This window comes from Rutidosis leptorrhynchoides, chromosome 2 (genome assembly GCF_046630445.1).
Source record: "Rutidosis leptorrhynchoides isolate AG116_Rl617_1_P2 chromosome 2, CSIRO_AGI_Rlap_v1, whole genome shotgun sequence".
Lineage (NCBI taxonomy): Eukaryota > Viridiplantae > Streptophyta > Magnoliopsida > Asterales > Asteraceae > Rutidosis > Rutidosis leptorrhynchoides.
The window spans coordinates 454,345,051-454,359,746 of NC_092334.1; the positions used below are offsets into that span (position 1 = coordinate 454,345,051).

General features: G+C 35.2%; 1 protein-coding gene across 1 annotated transcript; it reads left to right on the forward strand.

Annotated features, from left to right (window-relative positions):
- Window positions 1–12,667: 12,667 nt before the first annotated feature.
- On the forward strand, window positions 12,668–14,669 carry LOC139894505 (protein DEHYDRATION-INDUCED 19 homolog 5-like). The gene is made up of 5 exons (XM_071877833.1): window positions 12,668–12,952; window positions 13,586–13,728; window positions 13,868–13,945; window positions 14,114–14,280; window positions 14,380–14,669. Exons 1-5 carry the CDS (start codon window positions 12,859–12,861, stop codon window positions 14,471–14,473), a joined length of 576 nt encoding a protein of 191 aa, XP_071733934.1. The 5' UTR covers window positions 12,668–12,858; the 3' UTR covers window positions 14,474–14,669.
- The last annotated feature ends 27 nt before the right edge of the window (window positions 14,670–14,696 follow it).

Genomic DNA, 14,696 nt, shown 5'->3' on the forward strand with positions numbered 1-14,696 from the left:
TGGATGGCTCGAAGTTCTTGAAGCAGAATCATGACACGAAAACAAGTTCAAGTAAGATCATCACTTGAAATAAGATTGTTATAGTTATAGAAATTGAACCAAAGTTTGAATATGATTATTACCTTGTATTATAATGATAACCTACTGTAAGAAACAAAGATTTCTTGAGGTTGGATGATCACCTTACAAGATTGGAAGTGAGCTAGCAAACTTGAAAGTATTCTTGATTTTATGAAACTAGAACTTTTGGAATTTATGAAGAACACTTAGAACTTGAAGATAGAACTTGAGAGAGATCAATTAGATGAAGAAAATTGAAGAATGAAAGTGTTTGTAGGTGTTTTTGGTCGTTGGTGTATGGATTAGATATAAAGGATATGTAATTTTGTTTTCATGTAAATAAGTCATGAATGATTACTCATATTTTTGTAATTTTATGAGATATTTCATGCTAGTTGCCAAATGATGGTTCCCACATGTGTTAGGTGACTCACATGGGCTTCTAAGAGCTGATCATTGGAGTGTATATACCAATAGTACATACATCTAAAAGCTGTGTATTGTACGAGTACGAATACGGGTGCATACGAGTAGAATTGTTGATGAAACTGAACGAGGATGTAATTGTAAGCATTTTTGTTAAGTAGAAGTATTTTGATAAGTGTCTTGAAGTCTTTCAAAAGTGTATGAATACATATTAAAACACTACATGTATATACATTTTAACTGAGTCGTTAAGTCATCGTTAGTCGTTACATGTAAATGTTGTTTTGAAACCTTTAGGTTAACGATCTTGTTGAATGTTGTTAACCCATTGTTTATTATAACAAATGAGATGTTAAATTGTTATATTATCATGATATTATGATATATAATATATCTCAGTATGATGTATATACAGTTAAATGTCGTTACAACGATAATCGTTACATATATGTCTCGTTTCGAAATCATTAAGTTAGTAGTCTTATTTTTACATATGTATTTCATTGTTAATACACTTAATAATATATTTACTTATCATTTAACATAATTAACCAAGTGTATCAATATCTTAATATGATTCATATGTACCTAGTAAGACGTTGTTATAACGATAATCGTTATATATATCGTTTTCGAGTTTCTTAAATTAATAGTCTCATTTTTATGTATATAACTCATTGTTAAAATACCTAATGAGATACATACTTATAATAAAAACATGTTAACTATATATATAACCATATATATGTCATCGTATAGTTTTTACAAGTTTTAACGTTCGTGAATCACCGGTCAACTTGGGTGGTCAATTGTCTATATGAAACATATTTCAATTAATCAAGTCTTAACAAGTTTGATTGTTTAACATATTGGAAACATTTAATCATGTAAATATCAATCTCAATTAATATATATAAACATGGAAAAGTTCGGGTCACTACAGTACCTACCCGTTAAATAAATTTCGTCCCGAAATTTTAAGCTGTTGAAGGTGTTGACAAATCTTCTGGAAATAGATGCGGGTATTTCTTCTTCATCTGATCTTCACGCTCCCAGGTGAACTCGGTCCTCTACGAGCATTCCATCGAACCTTAACAATTGGTATCTTATTTTGCTTAAGTCTTTTAACCTCACGATCCATTATTTCGACGGGTTCTTCGATGAATTGAAGTTTTTCGTTGATTTGGATTTCATCTAACGGAATAGTGAGATCTTCTTTAGCAAAACATTTCTTCAAATTCGAGACGTGGAAAGTGTTATGTACAGCCGCGAGTTGTTGAGGTAACTCAAGTCGGTAAGCTACTGGTCCGACACGATCAATAATCTTGAATGGTCCAATATACCTTGGATTTAATTTCCCTCGTTTACCAAATCGAACAACGCCTTTCCAAGGTGCAACTTTAAGCATGACCATCTCTCCAATTTCAAATTCTATATCTTTTCTTTTAATGTCAGCGTAGCTCTTTTGTCGACTTTGGGCGGTTTTCAACCGTTGTTGAATTTGGATGATCTTCTCGGTAGTTTCTTGTATAATCTCCGGACCCGTAATCTGTCTATCCCCCACTTCACTCCAACAAATCGGAGACCTGCACTTTCTACCATAAAGTGCTTCAAACGGCGCCATCTCAATGCTTGAATGGTAGCTGTTGTTGTAGGAAAATTCTGCTAACGGTAGATGTCGATCCCAACTGTTTCCGAAATCAATAACACATGCTCGTAGCATGTCTTCAAGCGTTTGTATCGTCCTTTCGCTCTGCCCATCAGTTTGTGGATGATAGGCAGTACTCATGTCTAGACGAGTTCCTAATGCTTGCTGTAATGTCTGCCAGAATCTTGAAATAAATCTGCCATCCCTATCAGAGATAATAGAGATTGGTATTCCATGTCTGGAGACGACTTCCTTCAAATACAGTCGTGCTAACTTCTCCATCTTGTCATCTTCTCTTATTGGCAGGAAGTGTGCTGATTTGGTGAGACGATCAACTATTACCCAAATAGTATCAAAACCACTTGCAGTCCTTGGCAATTTAGTGATGAAATCCATGGTAATGTTTTCCCATTTCCATTCCGGGATTTCGGGTTGTTGAAGTAGACCTGATGGTTTCTGATGCTCAGCTTTGACCTTAGAACACGTCAAACATTCTCCTACGTATTTAGCAACATCGGCTTTCATACCCGGCCACCAAAAATGTTTCTTGAGATCCTTGTACATCTTCCCTGTTCCAGGATGTATTTAGTATCTGATTTTATGAGCTTCTCTAAGTACCATTTCTCTCATATCTCCAAATTTTGGTACCCAAATCCTTTCAGCCCTATACCGGGTTCCATCTTCCCGAATATTAAGATGCTTCTCCGATCCTTTGGGTATTTCATCCTTTAAATTTCCCTCTTTTAAAACTCCTTGTTGCACCTCCTTTATTTGAGTAGTAAGGTTATTATGAATCATTATATTCATAGATTTTACTCGAATGGGTTCTCTGTCCTTCCTGCTCAAGGCATCGGCTACCACATTTGCCTTCCCCGGGTGGTAACGAATCTCAAAGTCGTAATCATTCAATAATTCAATCCACCTACGCTGCCTCATATTCAGTTGTTTCTGATTAAATATGTGTTGAAGACTTTTGTGGTCGGTATATATAATACTTTTGACCCCATATAAGTAGTGCCTCCAAGTCTTTAATGCAAAAACAACCGCGCCTAATTCCAAATCATGCGTCGTATAATTTTGCTCGTGAATCTTCAATTGTCTAGAGGCATAAGCAATCACCTTCGTTCGTTGCATTAATACACAACCGAGACCTTGCTTTGATGCGTCACAATAAATCACAAAATCATCATTCCCTTCAGGCAATGACAATATAGGTGCCGTAGTTAGCTTTTTCTTCAATAACTGAAACGCTTTCTCTTGTTCATCCTTCCATTCAAATTTCTTCCCTTTATGCGTTAATGCAGTCAAGGGTTTTGCTATTCTGGAAAAGTCTTGGATGAACCTTCTGTAGTAACCAGCTAGTCCTAAAAACTGGCGTATGTGTTTCGGAGTTTTCGGGGTTTCCCACTTTTCAACAGTTTCTATCTTTGCCGGATCTACCTTAATACCTTCTTTGTTCACTATGTGACCGAGGAATTGAACTTCTTCCAACCAAAATGCACACTTTGAAAACTTAGCGTACAATTCTTCCTTCCTCAATACTTCTAACACCTTTCTCAAATGTTCACCGTGTTCTTGGTCATTCTTTGAGTAAATAAGTATGTCATCAATGAAAACAATGACAAACTTATCAAGGTATGGTCCACACACTCGATTCATAAGGTCCATGAACACAGCTGGTGCATTAGTTAAACCAAACGGCATGACCATAAACTCATAATGACCGTAACGTGTTCTGAAAGCAGTCTTTGGAATATCATCTTCTTTCACCCGCATTTGATGATACCCGGAACGTAAGTCAATCTTTGAATAAACAGACGAGCCTTGTAGTTGATCAAATAAGTCGTCGATTCTCGGTAGTGGGTAGCGGTTCTTGATGGTAAGTTTGTTCAACTCTCGGTAGTCGATACACAACCTGAATGTACCATCTTTCTTCTTGACAAACAAAACAGGAGCTCCCCACGGTGATGTGCTTGGTCGAATGAAACCACGCTCTAAAAGTTCTTGTAATTGGCTTTGCAGTTCTTTCATCTCGCTGGGTGCGAGTCTGTAAGGAGCACGAGCTATTGGTGCAGCTCCTGGTACAAGATCTATTTGAAATTCAACAGATCGATGTGGGGGTAATCCCGGTAATTCTTTCGGAAATACATCGGGAAATTCTTTTGCAATGGGAACATCATTGATGCTCTTTTCTTCAGTTTGTACTTTCTCGACGTGTGCTAGAATAGCATAGCAACCTTTTCTTATTAGTTTTTGTGCCTTCAAATTACTAATAAGATGTAGCTTCGTGTTGCCCTTTTCTCCGTACACCATTAAGGGTTTTCCTTTTTCTCGTATAATGCGAATTGCATTTTTGTAACAGACGATCTCTGCTTTCACTTCTTTCAACCAGTCCATACCGATTATCACATCAAAACTCCTTAACTCTACTGGTATCAAATCAATCTTAAATGTTTCGCTAACCAGTTTAATTTCTCGATTCCGACATATATTATCTGCTGAAATTAATTTACCATTTGCTAATTCGAGTAAAAATTTACTATCCAAAGGCGTCAATGGACAACTTAATTTAGCACAAAAATCTCTACTCATATAGCTTCTATCCGCACCCGAATCAAATAAAACGTAAGCAGATTTATTGTCAATAAGAAACGTACCCGTAACAAGCTCCGGGTCTTCCTGTGCCTCTGCCGCATTAATATTGAAAACTCTTCCGCGGCCTTGTCCATTCGTGTTCTCCTGGTTCGGGCAATTTCTAATAATGTGGCCCGGTTTTCCACATTTATAACAAACTACATTGGCATAACTTGCTCCGACACTACTTGCTCCGCCATTACTCGTTCCGACACCATTTGTTCCTTTCGTTCTATTAACCCCTGGTCCGTAAACCTCACACTTTGCCGCGCTATGACCATTTCTTTTACACTTGTTGCAAAATTTGGTGCAGAACCCCGAGTGATACTTTTCACACCTTTGGCATAGCTGCTTCTGATTGTTGTTGTTGTTGCGGTTATTATTGTTGTTGGGATGATTGTTGTAGTTGCTGTTGCTGTTGTTGTTGTTGTTGTTGTTGGGCCGTTTGTTGTAGTTGCGATTGATGCTGCGATTGTTGGGATAATTGTTGCGATTATTGTTGTAATTGCTGTTGTTGTTGTATTGGTGATTCTTATCACCGTTATCCTCCCACTTTCTTTTGACTTGCTTCACATTGGCCTCTTCAGCAGTCTGTTCTTTAATTCTTTCTTCAATCTGATTCACTAGTTTGTGAGCCATTCTACATGCCTGTTGTATAGAGGCGGGCTCGTGTGAACTTATATCTTCTTGGATTCTTTCCGGTAATCCTTTCACAAATGCGTCGATCTTCTCTTCCTCATCTTCGAATGCTCCCGGACACAATAGGCACAATTCTGTGAATCGTCTTTCGTACGTGGTAATATCAAATCCTTGGGTTCGTAACCCTCTAAGTTCTGTCTTGAGCTTATTGACCTCGGTTCTGGGACGGTACTTCTCGTTCATCAAGTGCTTGAATGCTGACCACGGTAGTGCGTACGCATCGTCTTGTCCCACTTGCTCTAGATAGGTATTCCACCATGTTAACGCAGAACCTGTGAAGGTATGCGTAGCGTACTTCACTTTGTCCTCTTCAGTACACTTACTTATGGCAAACACCGATTCGACCTTCTCGGTCCACCGTTTCAATCCGATCGGTCCTTCGGTTCCATCAAATTCCAAAGGTTTGCAGGCAGTGAATTCTTTGTAGGTGCATCCTACACGATTTCCTGTACTGCTAGATCCAAGGTTATTGTTGGTATGTAGCGCAGCCTGTACTGCGGCTATGTTTGAAGCTAGAAAAGTACGGAATTCCTCTTCATTCATATTCACGGTGTGTCGAGTAGTCGGTGCCATTTCCTTCAAAATAGTCAAATGGAACAAGTTAATCATACAGAATATTAAGAGTAGTTAATAGTATTTCGTAGCATAATATGAACTCATTTATAAAAGATTTTTCTTCATATTAGCGTTTTATAAGTTTAAATTCGGGTAGTACCTACCCGTTAAGTTCATACTTAGTAGCTAATATACAATTCAACTACTACAATTCTATATGAAAAACTGATTATAATAATATTTCGCGTTCAAACTTTTATACAATATTTTACAAACTTACAATACCGCTTATTTTACATAAAGCATGAAATATAGCACACAATAACTTTGATACAAGATAGTTGTGAAGATAATTCTAGCTAGTACACAAGTCGTTCAGCAAAGGCAATAAAGACACGTAATTCATACGTCCAGAAACAAGTCATGCATTCTGGTTTTACTAGGATTACTTCCCATCCTTGGTCTTGTGGAACATAACCGTTATGGCCGTTGATAAGACAGCGTGTTGTAACGTCGTCAAAAGGACGAGGGTTACGTAATGTCCAACAGTCCCGTAACAATCTAAAAACCTCATTTCTTACCCCAATTACCGACTCCGTCACTTGTGGAAACGTTTTGTTTAATAGTTGTAGCCCGATGTTCTTGTTCTCACTTTGGTGAGAAGCGAACATTACTAATCCGTAAGCATAACATGCTTCTTTATGTTGCATGTTAGCCGCTTTTTCTAAATCACGAAGTCCAATATTAGGATATATTGAGTCAAAATAATTTCTTAACACGTTGCGTAAAATAGCATTTGGGTTCCCCGCAATATATGCGTCAAAGTAAACACATCGTAACTTATGGGTTTCCCAATGTGCTATCCCCCATCTTTCAAACGAAAGTCTCTTATAAACCAAGACATTCTTGGAACGTTCTTCGAATGTCTTACAAACTGATCTCGCCTTAAATAGTTGTGCCGAGGAATTCTGGCCGACTCTAGACAAGATTTCATCAATCATGTCTCCGGGTAGGTCTCTTAAAATATTGGGTTGTCTATCCATTTTGTGTTTTTAAACTGTAAAATAGACAAAAGTTAGATTCATAAAAAAAATACTTATTAATACAAGCAATTTTTACATATATCATAAAGCATAAGAACACTATATTACATATATTACACCACACGAATACAACTATCTTATTCCGACTCGCTCGTTTCTTCTTCTTCGGTTTTGGTTCGTTTTGCCAAGTTTCTAGGGATATATGATGTTCCCCTAATACGAGCCGTCGTTGTCCACATTGGTTTAGAAAAACCTGGTGGTTTAGAGGTTCCCGGGTCATTGTTACAACTTAAGGACTTCGGGGGTTGACGATACATATAAAGTTCATCGGGGTTGGAATTAGATTTCTCTATTTTTATGCTCTTTCCCTTATTATTTTCTTTTGCCTTTTTAAATTCAGTTGGGGTAATTTCTATAACATCATTGGAATTCTCGTCGGAATCCGATTCGTCGGAGAATTGGTAATCCTCCCAATATTTTGCTTCCTTGGCGGAAACACCATTGACCATAATTAACCTTGGTCGGTTGGTTGAGGATTCTCTTTTACTTAACCGTTTTATTATTTTCCCCACCGGTTCCGATTCTTCTTCCGGTTCCGATTCTTCTTCCGGTTCCGACTCCTCTTCCGGTTCCTCTTCGGGAACTTGTGAATCAGTCCACGAATCATTCCAATTTACATTTGACTCTTCATTATTATTAGGTGAGTCAATGGGACTTGTTCTAGAGGTAGACATCTATCACATAATATCAACACGTTAAGAGATTAATATATCACATAATATTCATATGTTAAAAATATATAGTTTCCAACAAAAATGTTAAGCAATCATTTTTAAAGAAAACACGGTCGAAGTCCAGAATCACTAATGCATCCTAACAAACTCGATAAGACACACTAATGCAAATTTTCTGGTTCTCTAAGACCAACGCTCGGATACCAACTGAAATGTCCCGTTCTTATTGATTAAAAACGTTCCATATTAATTGATTTCGTTGCGAGGTTTTGACCTCTATATGAGACGTTTTTCAAAGACTGCATTCATTTTAAAACAAACCATAACCTTTATTTCATCAATAAAGGTTTAAAAAGCTTTACGTAGATTATCAAATAATGATAATCTACAATATCCTGTTTACACACGACCATTACATAATGGTTTACAATACAAATATGTTACAACAAAATAAGTTTCTTGAATGCAGTTTTTACACAATATCATACAAGCATGGACTCCAAATCTCGTCCTTATCTAAGTATGCGACAGCGGAAGCTCTTAATAATCACCTGAGAATAAACATGCTTAAAACGTCAACAAAAATGTTGGTGAGTTATAGGTTTAACCTATATATATCAAATCATAATAATAGACCACAAGATTTCATATTTCAATACACATCCCATACATAGAGATAAAAATCATTCATATGGTGAACACCTGGTAACCGACATTAACAAGATGCATATATAAGAATATCCCCATCATTCCGGGACACCCTTCGGATATGATATAAATTTCGAAGTACTAAAGCATCCGGTTCTTTGGATGGGGTTTGTTAGGCCCAATAGATCTATCTTTAGGATTCGCGTCAATTAGGGTGTCTGTTCCCTAATTCTTAGATTACCAGACTTAATAAAAAGGGGCATATTCGATTTCGATAATTCAACCATAGAATGTAGTTTCACGTACTTGTGTCTACTTTGTAAATCATTTATAAAACCTGCATGTATTCTCATCCCAAAAATATTAGATTTTAAAAGTGGGACTATAACTCACTTTCACAGATTTTTACTTCGTCGGGAAGTAAGACTTGGCCACTGGTTGATTCACGAACCTATAACAATATATACATATATATCAAAGTATGTTCAAAATATATTTACAACACTTTTAATATATTTTGATGTTTTAAGTTTATTAAGTCAGCTGTCCTCGTTAGTAACCTACAACTAGTTGTCCACAGTTAGATGTACAGAAATAAATCGATAAATATTATCTTGAATCAATCCACGACCCAGTGTATACGTATCTCAGTATTGATCACAACTCAAACTATATATATTTTGGAATCAACCTCAACCCTGTATAGCTAACTCCAACATTCACATATAGAGTGTCTATGGTTGTTCCGAAATATATATAGATGTGTCGACATGATAGGTCGAAACATTGTATACGTGTCTATGGTATCTCAAGATTACATAATATACAATACAAGTTGATTAAGTTATGGTTAGAATAGATTTGTTACCAATTTTCACGTAGCTAAAATGAAAAAAATTATCCAATCTTGTTTTACCCATAACTTCTTCATTTTAAATCCGTTTTGAGTGAATCAAATTGCTATGGTTTCATATTGAACTCTATTTTATGAATCTAAACATAAAAAGTATAGGTTTATAGTCGAAAAAATAAGTTACAAGTCGTTTTTGTAAAGGTAGTCATTTCAGTCGAAAGAACGACGTCTAGATGACCATTTTAGAAAACATACTTCCACTTTGAGTTTAACCATAATTTTTGGATATAGTTTCATGTTCATAATAAAAATCAATTTCACAGAATAACAACTTTTAAATCAAAGTTTGTCATAGTTTTTAATTAACTAACCCAAAACAGCCCGCGGTGTTACTACGACGGCGTAAATCCGGTTTTACGGTGTTTTTCGTGTTTCCAGGTTTTAAATCATTAAGTTAGCATATCATATAGATATAGAACATGTGTTTAGTTGATTTTAAAATTCAAGTTAGAAGGATTAACTTTTGTTTGCGAACAAGTTTAGAATTAACTAAACTATGTTCTAGTGATTACAAGTTTAAACCTTCGAATAAGATAGCTTTATATGTAGGAATCGAATGATGTTATGAACATCATTACTACCTTAAGTTCCTTGGATAAACCTACTGGAAAAGTGAAAAATGGATCTAGCTTCAATGGATCCTTGGATGGCTCGAAGTTCTTGAAGCAGAATCATGACACGAAAACAAGTTCAAGTAAGATCAGCACTTGAAATAAGATTGTTATAGTTATAGAAATTGAACCAAAGTTTGAATATGATTATTACCTTGTATTAGAATGATAACCTACTGTAAGAAACAAAGATTTCTTGAGGTTGGATGATCACCTTACAAGATTGGAAGTGAGCTAGCAAACTTGAAAGTATTCTTGATTTTATGAAACTAGAACTTTTGGAATTTATGAAGAACACTTAGAACTTGAAGATAGAACTTGAGAGAGATCAATTAGATGAAGAAAATTGAAGAATGAAAGTGTTTGTAGGTGTTTTTGGTCGTTGGTGTATGGATTAGATATAAAGGATATGTAATTTTGTTTTCATGTAAATAAGTCATGAATGATTACTCATATTTTTGTAATTTTATGAGATATTTCATGCTAGTTGCCAAATGATGGTTCCCACATGTGTTAGGTGACTCACATGGGCTGCTAAGAGCTGATCATTGGAGTGTATATACCAATAGTACATACATCTAAAAGATGTGTATTGTACGAGTACGAATACGGGTGCATACGAGTAGAATTGTTGAGGAAACTGAACGAGGATGTAATTGTAAGCATTTTTGTTAAGTAGAAGTATTTTGATAAGTGTCTTGAAGTCTTTCAAAAGTGTATGAATACATATTAAAACACTACATGTATATACATTTTAACTGAGTCGTTAAGTCATCGTTAGTCGTTACATGTAAATGTTGTTTTGAAACCTTTAGGTTAACGATCTTGTTGAATGTTGTTAACCCATTGTTTATTATAACAAATGAGATGTTAAATTGTTATATTATCATGATATTATGATATATAATATATCTCAGTATGATGTATATACAGTTAAATGTCGTTACAACGATAATCGTTACATATATGTCTCGTTTCGAAATCATTAAGTTAGTAGTCTTATTTTTACATATGTATTTCATTGTTAATACACTTAATAATATATTTACTTATCATTTAACATAATTAACCAAGTGTATCAATATCTTAATATGATTCATATGTACCTAGTAAGACGTTGTTATAACGATAATCGTTATATATATCGTTTTCGAGTTTCTTAAATTAATAGTCTCATTTTTATGTATATAACTCATTGTTAAAATACCTAATGAGATACATACTTATAATAAAAACATGTTAACTATATATATAACCATATATATGTCATCGTATAGTTTTTACAAGTTTTAACGTTCGTGAATCACCGGTCAACTTGGGTGGTCAATTGTCTATATGAAACATATTTCAATTAATCAAGTCTTAACAAGTTTGATTGCTTAACATATTGGAAACATTTAATCATGTAAATATCAATCTCAATTAATATATATAAACATGGAAAAGTTCGGGTCACTACAATTTGCCCTATCTATTTCGTTTTTATGAGCATTTCTGGCCGGAGGTCCTTTTGAAAGCAATCTCTTTTGCTCTAGAGTAGAGGGAGGGACGACCTTATCTAGGCGCGAGTTCTATACCCGCGAGTGGAGTAGTGATTTCCTTCTAATCTAAGGTACGAGGAATGATTGTCTACACCCACCTCTCCCACACCCCACTTTTGTGGGTTTGGGTATTGTTGTTGTTGTTGTTGTTACGGAGTATTATTTATGGAAGGTGATCATCAAACAACACTTTTTGATCTATTTACACCTAATTACCTATCATACCATTAATTATACTTAAAATAATAATATGAGTTAAATTGCATAGATTAATCTAAGAATATAAATGTGAGTTTATGATATAAAACTGTACATAAAGTCATGTGTGAAGATTACTCCATTTATTTAATATTAATATTTAATTTAATATATATTAATAATAATGTCACTGCAATTTCCTGAAAGTGAAATCATATATGACCATTAGACCACTCCCTATAGTTAGTTATCCGCTAGTTACCCGCCATTACCCGTAACTAACCATAGACACCGTTTAGTTATTCGCGTTAGTTACCCGCATTCACCATGAATTTGGCCAGTGGCGAAGGCAGGATTTTCAGTCAGTGGTGTCATCAATTGACTTTTGAAAATAATGGGGTCAATTGCCTTTTTTAGATATTAAAACTCAAACTTTAAAGCTAAAATTGATTAAAACTCAAACTTTGAGTGGTGTCAATTGACACCGTAACCTTCTATGTGGCTACGCCACTGGATTTGGCGAGAGTGTTATATGCACGTGGGACCCTCAATGCTTTAAATTGTTTATACTTTGTGCTATATTTTTTGTACATTGTTAGTTATTGGTAATTATTATAGAGTTTTTTTTTTTTTTTTAACGAGGAACCCCACTATGGGCCAGAGCACATTGGCCCCCCCACCGCAGGTAAACCCCGGGTAAACGACAAGCCAACCCTCCACCGCTACCGGGTAAAACATCCTCCAGCTTTGGTCATTAAATGCGGGCACCCCTTGGAGTTGAACCCGAGACCTCCACCTTCATGGGAGTGTTTAGTTATAGAATTTTATGGATTAGTTATAGGATATAAGTGTTGATATGGCGCTGATATAGCAGTTAAGATGATGAATAGTGTTAGTGATAGTAGTAAAATCCCCTTTGGACTCTAAAACTTCTTCGTGCTTGACTTCTCACACACATACTCACTATATAGTCGTCAAACTACACTCTCACCTCAAAGATTCAATCTTTAAGGACACCCACAACAAAAAGTTTAATAATTTCTTCTTAAATCACAAATTTTACCCTTTTTCTTGTCTGGGGTTCACTGTTTTTGGTTTTTCAAGTTAAAAGTTGAAACTTTTTTCCCGGAAACTTCTTGCCGGAAAATATGGAAATGGATTTCTGGGGTCTAAAATCTCACTCAGCAAAACACAATCACCAACACTTTCATACTCTTCACTCCGGCCATTTTAACAACTCCGGTGACTCTCTCATGCCTTCCTTTTTAGTTTTATTTATTTATATATGTATTTCTTATTTTCATAAATATTGTTTGATTGGATACCGTTGGCTATTTATTGAACTGGGTTGTTTTTATTTGTTGAAATTTTGTACTTATAATTTAATTTACTAGGGTAAAAAGCCAATCTTTTTGGAAAGATTCCTAGTTATTAGAACATTCCAGGTTTTTTTAAGTAGTTAAGTGTAAGTGTATGTATTTTGTTGCACAGTAAGATCTGATATTCCTTGTTATTTTACCGAACATTAGAGTCAAAAATTGTTTTGATGTTCATGATCATAAATGAAGTTATAATCAAGACTTCAGTTTTGAGGTAAAGACTTGTTTGACTTTTGAAGTCAAAACATAGTTGTTTGTTTTCCAGTTGTTGGGTTGATTTGGGTTCAATTTAAGCTGTTCACCTTTACAGTCAAGCCAAATGCTTTGTGGTTCTTGATTGGATATTGGTTCACTAGGATTATCTATTTTAAATGCTCAATTGTTTACATGTTTTATATCTCAAAGGTGAATTTGTAATAGTGTCTACTGTCATGTTTTATCCATATTGTTCAATGATTCTGAAAATCAAATTTTGATTGCTTCTTGTTTGAGACAGATAGTCATTTGACAATGGCTACAATAAACGGTGATGATGATGTTCGAGCTTGGTTCCCCTGCCCTTTCTGTTACGTTGAAATCGAAATCCCTGGGCTTTGTTGCCATTTGCAAGAAGAACACTGTTTTAATCTAAAAAATGCGGTACCTATAAACTATTTATCCATCACTTTTGTGGGATATAAACACTCAGATGTAGAATCTGACTCACAAAAGCATTTATGCATCTTGAAAATTTCACTAGTTTAGCTAATGTAAAAGCTATTTTTTTTTTTTTGTTTAGGCTTGTCCTATATGTGCTGCAAATTTGGGCAAAGATGCACTTTCTCATTTCACATCCCACCATGTCCATTCAATAAAGGCAAGTAGTATACACATCTTTAATGTACCTAGATGCAACTAGTTGTAATGGAGGTAGCAATTTCAACCCGTTTAACTATAATGGAATGATTTTTGATTCGCATATCGAATTAACTTGTTTTTAATACAACTTCCTAACCGTATTAACTTGTTTTTTGGTAACTTGTAGAGGAGAAAGTCCCAAAAATCCGGGTTGTGGAGTAATGGTGTCAAAATGACTGACCGGGGAAACATGCTTGAAGCCAGACCCGACCCACTATCCGCATTTCTGGGCAACGTCCCATTTTCAGAACTTGAAGAAGATAAAGTACCAAGTGCTATTTCTGATCGCGTGAGGTATATCTTCCTTGTTATACAAATTTCTGCATTTTATTTAATCATAAAACTAATTTGTATCAAGTGCGCATAATTGCTCATTGCGTGTGAAATGTGCAGCGACGCAAGTGTAGAAGTAAAAGTGAAAGATCATGAAGAAAAGAGGTATCAAGCAGCATTTGTTCAAGATCTCATCTTTTCAACCATTTTCTGAAGTACATGTCTCAAAACACATAAGACATATAAGCAGAGGGGGTTGATATTGTATCAAGTTAAACTTGCAATACTTTGGTAGATCGTTAATCTTGATGGTTTAAATTAAGTAGTAAGCAAGTTATCGAAAGTTACTAGAGTATGTATCCATCCTTTATGTGTAACTTATGCAATGAATGAAATCAAAATCTTCATCACTTAAACATTGCAGTTATGATTAGTGT

Bases quoted from the DNA above. Each gene is read 5' to 3' on its own strand.
- LOC139894505 (XM_071877833.1), top strand. From the start codon at position 12,859: ATGGAAATGGATTTCTGGGGTCTAAAATCTCACTCAGCAAAACACAAT. The intron at 13,946-14,113 runs GCAAGTAGTATA...GGTAACTTGTAG, and splicing joins ACCATGTCCATTCAATAAAG to AGGAGAAAGTCCCAAAAATC. The intron at 14,281-14,379 runs GTATATCTTCCT...TGAAATGTGCAG, and splicing joins GCTATTTCTGATCGCGTGAG to CGACGCAAGTGTAGAAGTAA.